Source organism: Hyla sarda, chromosome 1 (assembly GCF_029499605.1).
Source record: "Hyla sarda isolate aHylSar1 chromosome 1, aHylSar1.hap1, whole genome shotgun sequence".
Classification (NCBI taxonomy): Eukaryota; Metazoa; Chordata; class Amphibia; order Anura; family Hylidae; genus Hyla; species Hyla sarda.
The window spans coordinates 617,305,703-617,320,360 of record NC_079189.1 but is presented as its reverse complement, the minus strand read 5'-3'; the positions used below and the strand labels follow the sequence as shown (position 1 = coordinate 617,320,360).

Genomic DNA, 14,658 nt, shown 5'->3' with positions numbered 1-14,658 from the left:
ACTGCTGTTATAGGGGGAGCTCCAGACTACACACCAGACTGCTGTTATAGGGGGCTCCAGACTACACACTAGACTGCTGTTATATGGGGAGCTCCAGACTACACACCAGACTGCTGTTATATGGGGCTCCAGACTACACACCAGACTTCTATTATAGGGGGCTCCAGACTACACACCAGACTGCTGTTATATGGGGAGCTCCAGACTACACACTAGACTGCTGTTATAGGGGGCACTCCAGACTACACACCAGACTGCTGTTATAGGGGGCTCCAGACCACACACCAGACTGCTGTTATAGGGGGCTCCAGACTATACACCAGACTGCTGTTACATGGGGAGCTCCAGACCACACACCAGACTGCTGTTATAGGGGGCTCCAGACTACACACCAGACTGCTGTTATAGGGGGCTTCAGACTACACACCAGACTGCTGTTATAGGGGGCTTTAGACTATACACCAGACTGCTGTTATATGGGGAGCTCCAGACTACACACCAGACTGCTGTTATATGGGGAGCTCCAGACTACACACTAGACTGCTGTTATAGGGGGCACTCCAGACTACACACCAGACTGCTGTTATATGGGGAGCTCCAGACTACACACCAGACTGCTGTTATAGGGGGCTCCAGACCACACACCAGACTGCTGATATAGGGGGCTCCAGACTATACACCAGACTGCTGTTATATGGGGAGCTCCAGACCGCACACCAGACTGCTGTTATAGGGGGCTCCAGACTACACACCAGACTGCTGTTATAGGGGGCTCCAGACTACACACCAGACTGCTGTTATATGGGGAGCTCCAGACCACACACCAGACTGCTGTTATAGGGGGCTCCAGACTACACACCAGACTGCTGTTATAGGGGGCTCCAGATTACACACCAGACTGCTGTTAAAAGGGGAGCTCCAGACTACGCACCAGACTGCTGTTATAGGGGGCTACAGACTATACACCAGACTGCTGTTATAGGGGGCTCCAGACTACACACCAGACTGCTGTTATAGGGGGCTACAGACCACACACCAGACTGCTGTTATAGGGGGCTCCAGAATACACATCAGACTGCTGTTATAGGGGGCTCCAGACTACACACCAGACTGCTGTTATAAGAGGCTCCAGACTACACATCAGACTGCTGTTATAGGGGGCTCCAGACTACACACCAGACTTCTATTATAGGGGGCTCCAGACTACACACCAGACTGCTGTTATATGGGGAGCTCCAGACTACACACTAGACTGCTGTTATAGGGGGCACTCCAGACTACACACCAGACTGCTGTTATATGGGGAGCTCCAGACTACACACTAGACTGCTGTTATAGGGAGCTCCAGACTACACACCAGACTGCTGTTATAGGGGGCTCCAGACCACACACCAGACTGCTGTTATAGGGGGCTCCAGACTATACACCAGACTGCTGTTACATGGGGAGCTCCAGACCACACACCAGACTGCTGTTATAGGGGGCTCCAGACTACACACCAGACTGCTGTTATAGGGGGCTTCAGACTACACACCAGACTGCTGTTATAGGGGGCTTCAGACTACACACCAGACTGCTGTTATAGGGGGAGCTCCAGACTACACACCAGACTGCTGTTATAGGGGGAGCTCCAGACTACACACCAGACTGCTGTTATAGGGGGCTACAGACTATACACCAGACTGCTGTTATAGGGGGGCTCCAGACTATACACCAGACTGCTGTTATAGGGGGAGCTCCAGACCACACACCAGACTGCTGTTATAGGGGGCTACAGACTATACACCAGACTGCTGTTATAGGGGGGCTCCAGACTACACACCAGACTGCTGTTATAGGGGGCTACAGACCACACACCAGACTGCTGTTATAGGGGGCTCCAGAATACACATCAGACTGCTGTTATAGGGGGCTCCAGACTACACACCAGACTGCTGTTATAGGGGGCTCCAGACTACACACCAGACTGCTGTTATAGGGGGCTCCAGACTACACACCAGACTGCTGTTATAGGGGGCTACAGACCACACACCAGACTGCTGTTATAGGGGGCTCCAGACTACACACCAGACTGCTGTTATAGGGGGCTCCAGACTACACACCAGACTGCTGTTATAGGGGGCTCCAGACTACACACCAGACTGCTGCTATAGGGGGCTCCAGACTACACACCAGACTGCTGTTATAGGGGGCTCCAGACTATACACCAGACTGCTGTTATAGGGGGCTCCAGACTACACACCAGACTGCTGCTATAGGGGGCTCCAGACTATACACCAGACTGCTGTTATAGGGGGCTCCAGACTACACACCAGACTGCTGTTATAGGGGGCTCCAGACTATACACCAGACTGCTGTTATAGGGGGCTCCAGACTACACACCAGACTGCTGCTATAGGGGGCTCCAGACTACACACCAGACTGCTGTTATAGGGGGCTCCGGACTACACACCAGACTGCTGTTATAGGGGGCTCCAGACTACACACCAGACTGCTGTTATAGGGGGCTCCAGACTACACACCAGACTACACTGCATTCGGGAGACTCTTCTGCTCTGTATGACCCAAGTAATATTATTTTTTTACATGAATCCAGAAAACATTGTTGCAGGAAACAACACAAAGCTCAGCCGCCTCTGACTGTATATACAATAGGTTTTATTCTTGGATGAATTCACAATTCATGGATTTTACAAGGGGCGACATAGATGGTAAAATATTTGGCTCCTGGGGATCCACGTTCACATACTCCGCTCCTCTCTGAAGACAGAAAAGAATCATCAATTACTCATCACTCCAGTATTCTAATGGGAACAATTAGGAATTAACAGAGTTACATAGGTTCAGCCATCCTGAGAGGTGATTAAATATATTCTCGCTGGGATACTGTATTGTGCAACTGCTCTTACTGCAGAGAATCCTTCCTATGTAGATGTCTGAATCACCATCCTCAGGTACATGAGGCCTGATCGCTCGTTGTACCTGCTCTTCATTCTGGCTTCTCATTGTAAGGGTGACCCTCACCCCCCTCCCAATTTACTGCCCCTCTCTCTCCAGCTCTGCTATATCCTACTCCATAGTTTGCTCAGATGACGACGAGGTGAATAAATATCAAGAACCAAACATGGCCACAAAAATTCCCTCCAGGACAGATCTCTTGTAGTCCAGACCTTATATTATTATTGCCTCCTCTACTCTATGAAGAAGAAGGCATTACCCTAGACCACCAGGGAAACAGACAGTATCCTGCTCCTCCTTCCAAAGCCACAAGGGAGACAAATATTCATTCCCTACATAAAAAGGGAGGAATAACCCTAGGCCACCAGGGTAATACACATTACTCTAGACCAACACATAACCAAACAATAACATGCTCCTCCACCCAAGGCCACCAGGGAAAGACCATCGGAAACACGAATATTATTGCCTCCTCTACCCTATAAAAAAGAGGGCATTACTCTAGACCACCAGGGAACAAATAGTAACCTGCTCCTTCATCCAAAGCCACCAAGGAGACAAATGTTAATGCCTATAAATGGGAGGAATAACCCTAGGCCACCAGGGAAAGACACATTAGGCTAGACCATCAGAGACACAAATATTAATGCCTCCTCTAACCTATAAGGAAAAGGGCATTACCTTAGACCACCAGGGAACCAAATAATAACCTGCTCCTCTACCTAAAGCCACCAGGGAAAGACATATTATACTAGACCACCAGGGAGACATATTCTACTGCCTTTTTTTACTCCATATAACAAGGGAAATGACACTGGACCACCAGGGAATCAACAAGTGTGCTCTTCTACCCTAGACCACCAAGGACTGGTCTAGATCCCCAGACAAATAATAATGCCTCATCTACCCTAAACCACCAAGGAATGAACATTGCCCCAGACCACCAGGGAAGTATATATCACTCTGCTCTTCTACAACACTTTCCTATTTGGAACGAACTTGGATCATCCCTTTATCCCTTATTTTCTATAGTCTAAACATTGTAATCCGTAAAAAGCGTTTGTAGGATATGGCGGCGTTCTGTTCATTGGGAAATGACTATTACAAAGCATCGCGAAGACGCCAACGTCCATTGGTCTCTTACCGTTCTGTAGAGGATCGAATTACGCTTTGATTCTTCATTTTTGTCCAGATCTGAGGAGAATAAACAATTATTAGGGGGGCAATTAACCAAATTAAAAAATATGGCCCATAAGCTCCTCATTCCTTAACCCCTTAAGAACCATTTTGGGGTACTCCACTGCCCCAGAGGTTCGGAACATTTTGTTCCGAACACTTGGAACGAGTGGTGGGGGTCGTGCTGTCTCTGCCACGCTGCTCGTGCCGTCACACCACGCCCCATCAATGCAAGTCTATGGGAGGGGGCGTGACTACACCTCCTCCCATAGACTTGCATTGAGGGGGCGTGACGTTACGAGGGGCATGGCATGACGTCACGACCCCCGCCTCCCGCACCCAGCATTCTACATTTACGCACCCGGCGGTACCACACATGTTTATTTTTGTTTACATTATGTTATTTAAAAAAAAAATGGGGAGGGGCTCATTCACATTTATTAACTCTTTTTTTACACTTTTTACTTAATTTTTTTAGTCTCCATAGGGGGCTATAACATATATCTTGCGATTGCATATACTGATCAATTATGGGCTTTGGCTCAGTATTAATCAGTGTTATCGGTGCTCTGCTGCTCTAGCCTGCCATGGCTGACTGCAGCATGAGAGCACTGATTGGACGGCAAGGAGGCAGATAAAGGCCCCTCCCACAGTCCACTCAGCTGATCGGGACCCGCCATTTTGCCGCGGATGTCCTTTTAGACACCGCAATTAACTTTGATAGCAACGTCTAAAGGGTTAATGCCGGGCATCGGCCCAATCAGTGATATCCCGCATTAACTGTGGGTCCTGGCTGCTGATAGCAACCGGGACCCAGTGGGTATGAAGCTTCAAACTGCGGGAGGGGGACCAGGGCGTATGGGTATACCCTTAGTACTTGTGAGCTTATAGGAGTACTCCGGCCCTAAACACCTTAGATTAAGATTTCTGATCGCGGGGGTCCCAAGCAGTGGCTGCAGCACCCCAGACATCCGGTGCACGGAGCGAACTTCACTCTGTGTTGGATGACTGGTGATGCGAGGTGGAGGCTCGTGATGTCACGGTCACGCCCCGTTCGTGACATCACGGCCTTGCCCCCTCAATGCAAGTCTATGGGAGGGGTCGTGACGGCTGTCACGCCCCCTCCCATAGACTTGCATTGAGGTGACGTGGCCGTGACGTCACGAGTCTCTGGCGCTGCACCGAATGCTCTAAACGAATGGGGAGATCTCGGGGGGGGGGGGGGTCGCCAACTGCGGGACCCCCACGATCAGACATCTTATCCCCTATCCTTTGAATAGGGGATAAGCTGTCTAGGGGCAGAGTACCCCTTTAAGGAACATCTTTCCTGCAAAAACCAACCCGTGTAGACCAACTATTATGTTTTTTTTGGTGGTGTGTACAAAAAATGTAAGAGAAGACCCCGATGCTGCAGTCTGTACCCATCACTTTACCTGTATCCAAGGATTTTCTGTCCATCACAATCCACTGGACCATTATGAGAACCACAAGTATCAGCAACTTCACTAAGAATATGGGAATTATAATGCCATGTATGGATGTAACATCTGACCTGGAAAAGAAGAAGCTTTATGTAAATTTTTATAGAAGTGATGAACAATAATCCTGGAGAATTCGGGTAGAAAAACAGACATGGTGCACATCTACAATCTTGTATAATGATCTGATTGCTTCTCAGCATAATATCAAAAACTAACAGGTTGTTATTATACATTTTTGATCAAAAAGTACAAGCCCACTCGCCATGTCAAGGCCACCTATTTAGAGTGGGTCCCTAACGTCCCCAGCATAAAATGGCGCAGCACCGGGCGGCGACCACCACCGCCGCGACGCCAATGCCCACAGGGGGGGAACGACCCACCGGCAGAGCAGCCCCAATGCCACTCAAACCAGTCTATGGGCCGCACCCTCCCGCAGACACGGCGCCACGGCAGCAACGGACACCGCACAGCACCACACCAGTGTGATTTGAGTGGCATTGGGGCCGCTCTGCCGGTGGGTCGTTCCCCCCTGTGGGCATTGGTGTTGCGGCGGTGGTGGTCGCCGCTCGGTGCTGCGCCATTTTATGCTAGGGACGTTAGGGACCCACTCTAAATAGGTGGCCTTGACGTGGCGAGTGGGCTTGTACTTTTTGATCAAAAATGTATACTAACAACCTGTTAGTTTTTGATATTATGCTGAGAAGCAATCAGATCATTATACAAGATTGTAGATGTGCACCATGTCTGTTTTTCTACCCGAATTCACACAATAATCCTGGAGAACTTTATAGAGTTGATGAATTATGTCGATTTTGTCGAGTTGTCAAGTTGATTTTACTATGTCGGTATTTACTGGAGTTCTCTGGCTCGGATCCCCCCTTTACATTGAGGGGCCTCACTTGTTTCTCCATTAGTCACCTGGAGTACAGTACGTAATCAACAATCATTGGTTGTTCTGGAGGACCAAGCCCTTACTTTTATTGTTGTTTCCATTTGGATGACCGCCAATGCCTACAGTAAGGGTGCGTTCCCACCTGGCGTATTCGCTGCGTATTCCTCGCTCACTATACGCACAGGGCTTTCCGGCTGCAGCCCTCTGTGTGTAATGAGTTTTAGTGAGTTTTAGAGGCGGGGCCAAGTGCCGGCGTGACTGTGACGCGCAGCTCCGCCTCCAAAACTCACTGCACACATAGGGCTGCCGCCGGAAAGCCCTGTGTGTATAGTGAGCGAGGAATACGCTGCGTATACGCCAAGTGGGAACGCACCCTAAATGAAAATCTACCAAAATGAAGGATCGGCTGCATCGGGAACGATTCACCTGTGTGTATAGTGAGCGAGGAATACGCTGCGTATACGCCAAGTGGGAACGCACCCTAAATGAAAATCTACCAAAATGAAGGATCGGCTGCATCGGGAACGATTCACCAATAACCAGATGTAACACCTTGGGACTTCTTTCTGTGGAGCTCTCTGGACTCAGTGGGGGAGATATTCAAAAACTACTCTAATTTCTGTTCCACCAATATTACTACACCATATTGAAAATATGATAATATGTGAGAGTTCATTTTCGTACCACTTTTGATTTCACAGAAAGTGGTACGAAAATTCAGGCGGAAGCAAGTCACATGGAATTCCATGATTACGAGTTACAATACAAGAGATAACTGTCTAAATAAAACATGTCCAGGGGTTAAATGTGACTGCAGATGAGTAACTGTTAAAGAAAAATTTGATTTTTTTTAAAATTATTATTATTATTATTAATAATGTTTTCCAATAATAATAATTTATTTTTCTATAATGGATTAAATAACACCTTTTTCATCCCCCCCCCCAAAAAAGGAAAAAACTACAACCATCTCTGTGATTTCTACACTAACTTTCCAGCAGTCAGTGTATCTTCAGACCAATAGAACTGACTCATAAAATCATGGACATAAATAATGAACTGGTATTAATACAAAGCCAAATGCTAACGCGTTTCGAGCTACTTGTAGTTATGGCTTCCTCTCCACATACATTTGTCCGGGAGCCTGGTTATACATCTAACGGTGAGCTGAAAAACACACTTTTATCTTATATTAACATTTGCTCTGCATCTGTACAAAATGAGTGGATCGCTGGTAACATGACACTCCCCAGCTAGTTTCTATGTAGAAGCTTCTGGAAAGGCTGAGTCAGGTGAGCAGTTATCACGGCACTATGCAGAGTTTTAGAGATTTCACCAAAAGGCTTCCTACAGTCCACACTGTGACGGCATCTATTCTAAGTAAGTTTCCAGCTTGAGAAGGAGAATCTACTAGCCAGAAGTAGAAAATCAGCTGAGCAAAGACCCTTCTGATAAATACTTTATTTTATTTTGTTGACAGTCATAGTTAGTGCTGTGTGGCTAAACACATCACAAAAAGATCTTTACCTTCCCCTGTGCAAAACCCTGATTAAAGTTCCAAGTATACAGAGATTTTTAGTCTCTGACTGTACTTACGTCATGATAGACGACTCTGTTGAATTCCGTACAGTGAGATCTGCAGGAAGAGGAGAAGATGGTTTAAGAATCCATGAGAAGAATCCACCATTGTAGAGAATTGTTAGAGCGGTGGTCATCACACAATAGAAACCTATGAGAGCGTTATACGGTAATACTAAACTTAATGACGTCTCAAGAGAAAAAATAGGAACATTAAAGGGGTACTCCGCCCTAAACATCTTATCCCCTATCCGAAGGATAGGCGATAAGATGTCTGACTGTGGGGGTCCTACTGCTGGGACTCACGCGATCTCCCTGATACACCTGGCGATCTCCCTGATGCACTGGAGGCTTGTGATGTCACGGCCATGCCCCCTTGATGTCCCAGCCACGCCCCCTCATTCCAAATCTATGGAAGGGGGCGTGGCAGCCCCTCCCATAGACTTGCATTGAGATGGAGGACATGACTTGCATTGAGAGGGAGGACATGGTTAGTCATCAGGCATGGAGCAAAGTTGTGCCGCAGCAGAGATCACAGGGGTCCCAGTGGTGGGGGCCCCCACGATCAGACATCTTAACCTCTATCCTTTGGATAGGGGATAAGATGTCTAGGGGTGGAGTACCCCTTTAATGATGTCTCAAGAGAAAAAAATATTAGCATTAAAGGGGTACTCCAACCTTAGAAATCTTACCCGCTATCCAAAGTATAGAGGATAAGATGTCTGATCGCAGGGGTCCTGCCGCTGGGACCCCCGCGATCTCTGTGCAGCACCCACCATTCATGTAGAACGTTAAGTGCGGGCGGCGGGGGTCGTGATGACACGGATGTCACGTCACGCCCCCTTAATGCATGTCAATGGGAGGGGGCGTGATGGCCATAACGCCCCCTCCCGTAGACTTGCATTGAGGGGGCGTGGCGTGACAGCATGAGGGGCATGGCAGGATGTCACGCCATATTGGGGAATGTAATTCTGTGAGGACGAGGAAGGTCCCTGCATGGCTCTACCTATATTTTCATTACAATGTCCACAAAAATGTCACATACTAGAACAATAGCCCATAATACACAGGATGGACCTGGGATATTCTCAGTATAGGGGGATTCAAAAAGGATGGTGCAAAATGATATCCTCCGAATTCATAACAGAAAGAACATAACACATATTACCACGGAAAGATGCACCATCTAGCTAAGTTTTACCGATACACTACAGATGTTCAGAGTCGTTTCCACTGGGGACACGGCAGATGTCAAGGCAGTAGTCCGGTAGAATATGCACTCCACTGTGTCAGTGATGTCTTGTCTCAGGTCAGTCAGGTCCTATGGCTGAGCAGTCATGTAGCCTATCCAGAAAAAAGTTGCAGGGTGTTAGATCTGGTGATCAGGGAGGCCGGCACAACATTGATGAATCAATGTTTCCATTTGGATGACCGCCAATACCTATAGTAAATGAAATTCTACCAGAATGATGGATCGGCTGCATCGGAAACGATTTGCCAATCACCACAATTGGAGATGAGTGAATTTTTGAAAACTTCTAATTGGCCGATTCGTCGAATAAAAAAATAAAAAAACCAATTTGATCTGAATACATTTTCGGCAAATTTTTATTAGTAATGTATTTTAATAATGTGTTTAATAAAGTGTGTGTAGTACCTGTGCTAATAGACAGATCGCACCGGGTGTCAGGAGTGACACCTGCTGCAATCATCCTGTATAATGTATAGATGCGGGTGGCTTTCTCGCATCTAGATAGAACGATCGCATCAGGTGTCAGGAGTGACACCCGCTGTGATCTGTCCTCAACTGCAAGTACTACTGATCCTTGGTAAAAAAAAAATTATTTTTTTTTTCTCTTTCAATTTTCAGGAGTGGGCATGGACCAGAAAATTCAGCGCTCAATATTAAAAATGAATGAGGAGTGCATTTCATTTTTTTTTCTAGTTTTCATTCTAAATCATATATTTTTTTCACTTTACTTTTTTTTAGCTCCATTTATTTTATTTTATTGTTTCGGGCATTTAGATGTTCTGCCATGAATAATTGTGGGGGTCAGGGACGAGTTGAGGACAGGGACATCAATATTATGTTTAATACAGTAGGCAAAAAAAAGTCTGAGTTTCCCTAATTTACCAAATATCCCTAAATTTACAGAGGTCTTCTATCAGAAATCAAAGATACTTCAAATTGTAATTTGCGGAGGCAGATGGCAAGGACAATAATGTATGTATGTATATAATATAATTGTAAAGGAAGATGTCATTGTAATTAATAATTACACAGACATCGTCCTTCACAATAACAATTTGAAGTATCTTTGATTTCTGATAGAAGACCTCTGTAAATTTATGGATTTTTGATAAATTAGGGAAACTCAGACTTTTTTTGCCTACTGTATGTTACGCCGAGCGCTCCGGGTCCCCGCTCCTCCCCGGAGCGCTCGCTTCACTCCCTCCGCTGCAGCGCTCCGGTCACGTCCTCTGACCCGGGGCGCTGCGATCCTGCTGCCAGCCGGGATGCGATTCGCGATGCGGGTAGCGCCCGCTCGCGATGCGCACCCCGGCTCCCCTACCTGACTCGCTCCCCGTCTGTTCTGTCCCGGCGCGCGCGGCCCCGCTCCCTAGGGCGCGCGCGCGCCGGGTCTCTGCGATTTAAAGGGCCACTGCGCCGCTGATTGGCGCAGTGGTTCCAATTAGGGTTTTCACCTGTGCACTTCCCTATATTACCTCACTTCCCTTGCACTCCCTTGCCGGATCTTGTTGCCTTAGTGCCAGTGAAAGCGTTCCTTGTGTGTTCCTTGCCTGTGTTTCCAGACCTTCTGCCGTTGCCCCTGACTACGATCCTTGCTGCCTGCCCCGACCTTCTGCTACGTCCGACCTTGCTTCTGCCTACTCCCTTGTACCGCGCCTATCTTCAGCAGCCAGAGAGGTGAGCCGTTGCTAGTGGATACGACCTGGTCACTACCGCCGCAGCAAGACCATCCCGCTTTGCGGCGGGCTCTGGTGAAAACCAGTAGTGGCTTAGAACCGGTCCACTAGCACGGTCCACGCCAATCCCTCTCTGGCACAGAGGGTCCACTACCTGCCAGCCGGCATCGTGACAGTAGATCCGGCCATGGATCCCGCTGAAGTTCCTCTGCCAGTTGTCGCTGACCTCACCACGGTGGTCGCCCAGCAGTCACAACAGATAGCGCAACAAGGCCAACAGCTGTCTCAACTGACCGTTATGCTACAACAGTTGCTACCACAGCTTCAGCAGTCATCTCCTCCGCCAGCTCCTGCACCTCCTCCGCAGCGAGTGGCCGCTCCTGGGATACGCTTATCCTTGCCGGATAAATTTGATGGGGACTCTAAGTTTTGCCGTGGCTTTCTTTCCCAATGTTCCCTGCATCTGGAGATGATGTCGGACCTGTTTCCCACTGAAAGGTCTAAGGTGGCTTTCGTAGTCAGTCTTCTGTCCGGAAAAGCCCTGTCATGGGCCACACCGCTCTGGGACCGCAATGACCCCGTCACTGCCTCTGTACACTCCTTCTTCTCGGAAATCCGAAGTGTCTTTGAGGAACCTGCCCGAGCCTCTTCTGCTGAGACTGCCCTGTTGAACCTGGTCCAGGGTAATTCTTCCGTTGGCGAGTATGCCGTACAATTCCGTACACTTGCTTCAGAATTGTCCTGGAATAATGAGGCCCTCTGCGCGACCTTCAAAAAAGGCCTATCCAGCAACATTAAAGATGTTCTGGCCGCACGAGAAATTCCTGCTAATCTACATGAACTTATTCACCTAGCCACTCGCATTGACATGCGTTTTTCTGAAAGGCGTCAGGAACTCCGCCAAGATATGGACTCTGTTCGCACGAGGCGTTTCGTCTCCTCGGCTCCTCTCTCCTCTGGTCCCCTGCAATCTGTTCCTGTGCCTCCCGCCGTGGAGGCTATGCAGGTCGACCGGTCTCGCCTGACACCTCAAGAGAGGACACGACGCCGTATGGAGAACCTCTGCCTGTACTGTGCTAGTACCGAACACTTCCTGAGGGATTGTCCTATCCGTCCTCCCCGCCTGGAAAGACGTACGCTGACTCCGCACAAAGGTGAGACAGTCCTTGATGTCTACTCTGCTTCTCCACGTCTTACTGTGCCTGTGCGGATGTCTGCCTCTGCCTTCTCCTTCTCCACAGTGGCCTTCTTGGACTCTGGATCTGCAGGAAATTTTATTTTGGCCTCTCTCGTCAACAGGTTCAACATCCCAGTGACCAGTCTCGCCAGACCCCTCTACATCAATTGTGTAAATAATGAAAGATTGGACTGTACCATACGTTTCCGCACGGAGCCCCTTCTTATGAGCATCGGATCTCATCATGAGAGGATTGAACTTTTGGTCCTCCCCAATTGCACCTCGGAGATTCTCCTTGGACTTCCCTGGCTTCAACTTCATTCCCCAACCCTGGATTGGTCCACTGGGGAGATCAAGAGTTGGGGGTCCTCTTGTTCCAAGAACTGTCTAAAACCGGTTCCCAGTAACCCTTGCCGTAACTCTGTGGTTCCTCCAGTAACCGGTCTCCCTAAGGCCTATATGGACTTCGCGGATGTTTTCTGCAAAAAACAAGCTGAGACTCTACCTCCTCACAGGCCTTATGATTGCCCTATCGACCTCCTCCCGGGTACTACTCCACCCCGGGGCAGAATTTATCCTCTCTCTGCCCCAGAGACTCTTGCCATGTCCGAATACGTCCAGGAGAATCTAAAAAAGGGCTTTATCCGTAAATCCTCCTCTCCTGCCGGAGCCGGATTTTTCTTTGTGTCCAAAAAAGATGGCTCCCTACGTCCTTGCATTGACTACCGCGGTCTTAATAAAATCACGGTTAAGAACCGCTACCCCTTACCCCTCATCTCTGAACTCTTTGATCGCCTCCAAGGTGCCCACATCTTCACTAAATTGGACTTAAGAGGCGCCTATAACCTCATCCGCATCAGAGAGGGGGACGAGTGGAAAACGGCATTTAACACCAGAGATGGACACTTTGAGTATCTGGTCATGCCCTTTGGACTGTGCAATGCCCCTGCCGTCTTCCAAGACTTTGTCAATGAAATTTTTCGTGATCTGTTATACTCCTGTGTTGTGGTATATCTGGACGATATCCTAATTTTTTCTGCCAATCTAGAAGAACACCGCCAGCATGTCCGTATGGTTCTTCAGAGACTTCGTGACAACCAACTCTATGCCAAAATTGAGAAATGTCTGTTTGAATGCCAATCTCTTCCTTTTCTAGGATATTTGGTCTCTGGCCAGGGACTACAGATGGATCCAGACAAACTCTCTGCCGTCTTAAATTGGCCACGCCCCTCCGGACTCCGTGCTATCCAACGCTTTTTGGGGTTCGCCAATTATTACAGGCAATTTATTCCACATTTTTCTACCATTGTGGCTCCTATCGTGGCTTTAACCAAGAAAAATGCTGATCCCAAGTCCTGGCCTCCTCAAGCAGAAGACTCCTTTAAACGACTCAAGTCTGCCTTTTCTTCGGCTCCCGTGCTCTCCAGACCTGACCCTTCCAAACCCTTCCTATTGGAGGTTGATGCCTCCTCAGTAGGAGCTGGAGCTGTTCTTCTACAAAAAAATCCTTCCGGGCATGCTGTCACTTGTGGTTTTTTCTCTAGGACCTTCTCTCCAGCGGAGAGGAACTACTCCATCGGGGATCGAGAGCTTCTAGCCATTAAATTAGCACTTGAGGAATGGAGGCATCTGCTGGAGGGATCAAGATTTCCTGTTATTATCTACACCGACCACAAGAACCTCTCCTACCTCCAGTCGGCCCAACGGCTGAATCCTCGCCAGGCCCGGTGGTCTCTGTTCTTTGCCCGATTTAATTTTGAGATTCACTTTCGTCCTGCCGATAAGAACATTAGGGCCGATGCTCTCTCTCGTTCCTCGGATGCCTCAGAAGTTGATCTCCCTCCGCAACACATCATTCCACCTGACTGCCTGATCTCCACTTCTCCTGCCTCCATCAGGCAGACTCCTCCAGGAAAGACCTTTGTTTCTCCACGCCAACGCCTCGGAATCCTCAAATGGGGTCACTCCTCCCATCTCGCAGGTCATGCGGGCATCAAGAAATCTGTGCAACTCATCTCCCGCTTCTATTGGTGGCCGACTCTGGAGACGGATGTTGGGGACTTTGTGCGAGCCTGCACTATCTGTGCCCGGGATAAGACTCCTCGCCAGAAGCCCGCTGGTTTTCTTCATCCTCTGCCTGTCCCCGAACAGCCTTGGTCTCTGATTGGTATGGATTTTATTACTGATTTACCCCCTTCCCGTGGCAACACCGTTATTTGGGTGGTCGTTGATCGATTCTCCAAAATGGCACATTTCATCCCTCTTCCTGGTCTTCCTTCTGCGCCTCAGTTGGCTAAACAATTTTTTGTACACATTTTTCGTCTTCACGGGTTGCCTACGCAGATTGTCTCGGATAGAGGGGTCCAATTCGTGTCTAAATTCTGGAGGGCTCTCTGTAAACAACTCAAGATTAAATTAAATTTTTCCTCTGCATATCATCCCCAGTCCAATGGACAAGTAGAAAGAAT

At 48.4% G+C, this 14,658-nt stretch overlaps 1 protein-coding gene across 1 annotated transcript in view; it reads right to left on the bottom strand.

Annotated features, from left to right (window-relative positions):
• Positions 1 to 2,637: 2,637 nt before the first annotated feature.
• The window catches only part of LOC130312489 (uncharacterized), a 33,528-nt gene continuing 21,507 nt past the window's right edge, over positions 2,638 to 14,658 (bottom strand). The window contains exons 4-7 of the mRNA XM_056552580.1: positions 8,104 to 8,143; positions 5,568 to 5,686; positions 4,103 to 4,152; positions 2,638 to 2,760 (exon numbers count right to left, since the gene is read on the bottom strand). Coding sequence (XP_056408555.1) covers positions 2,659 to 2,760; positions 4,103 to 4,152; positions 5,568 to 5,686; positions 8,104 to 8,143 — 311 coding nt within the window. The 3' untranslated portion in view covers positions 2,638 to 2,658. The remainder of the gene's footprint in view (positions 2,761 to 4,102; positions 4,153 to 5,567; positions 5,687 to 8,103; positions 8,144 to 14,658) is intronic.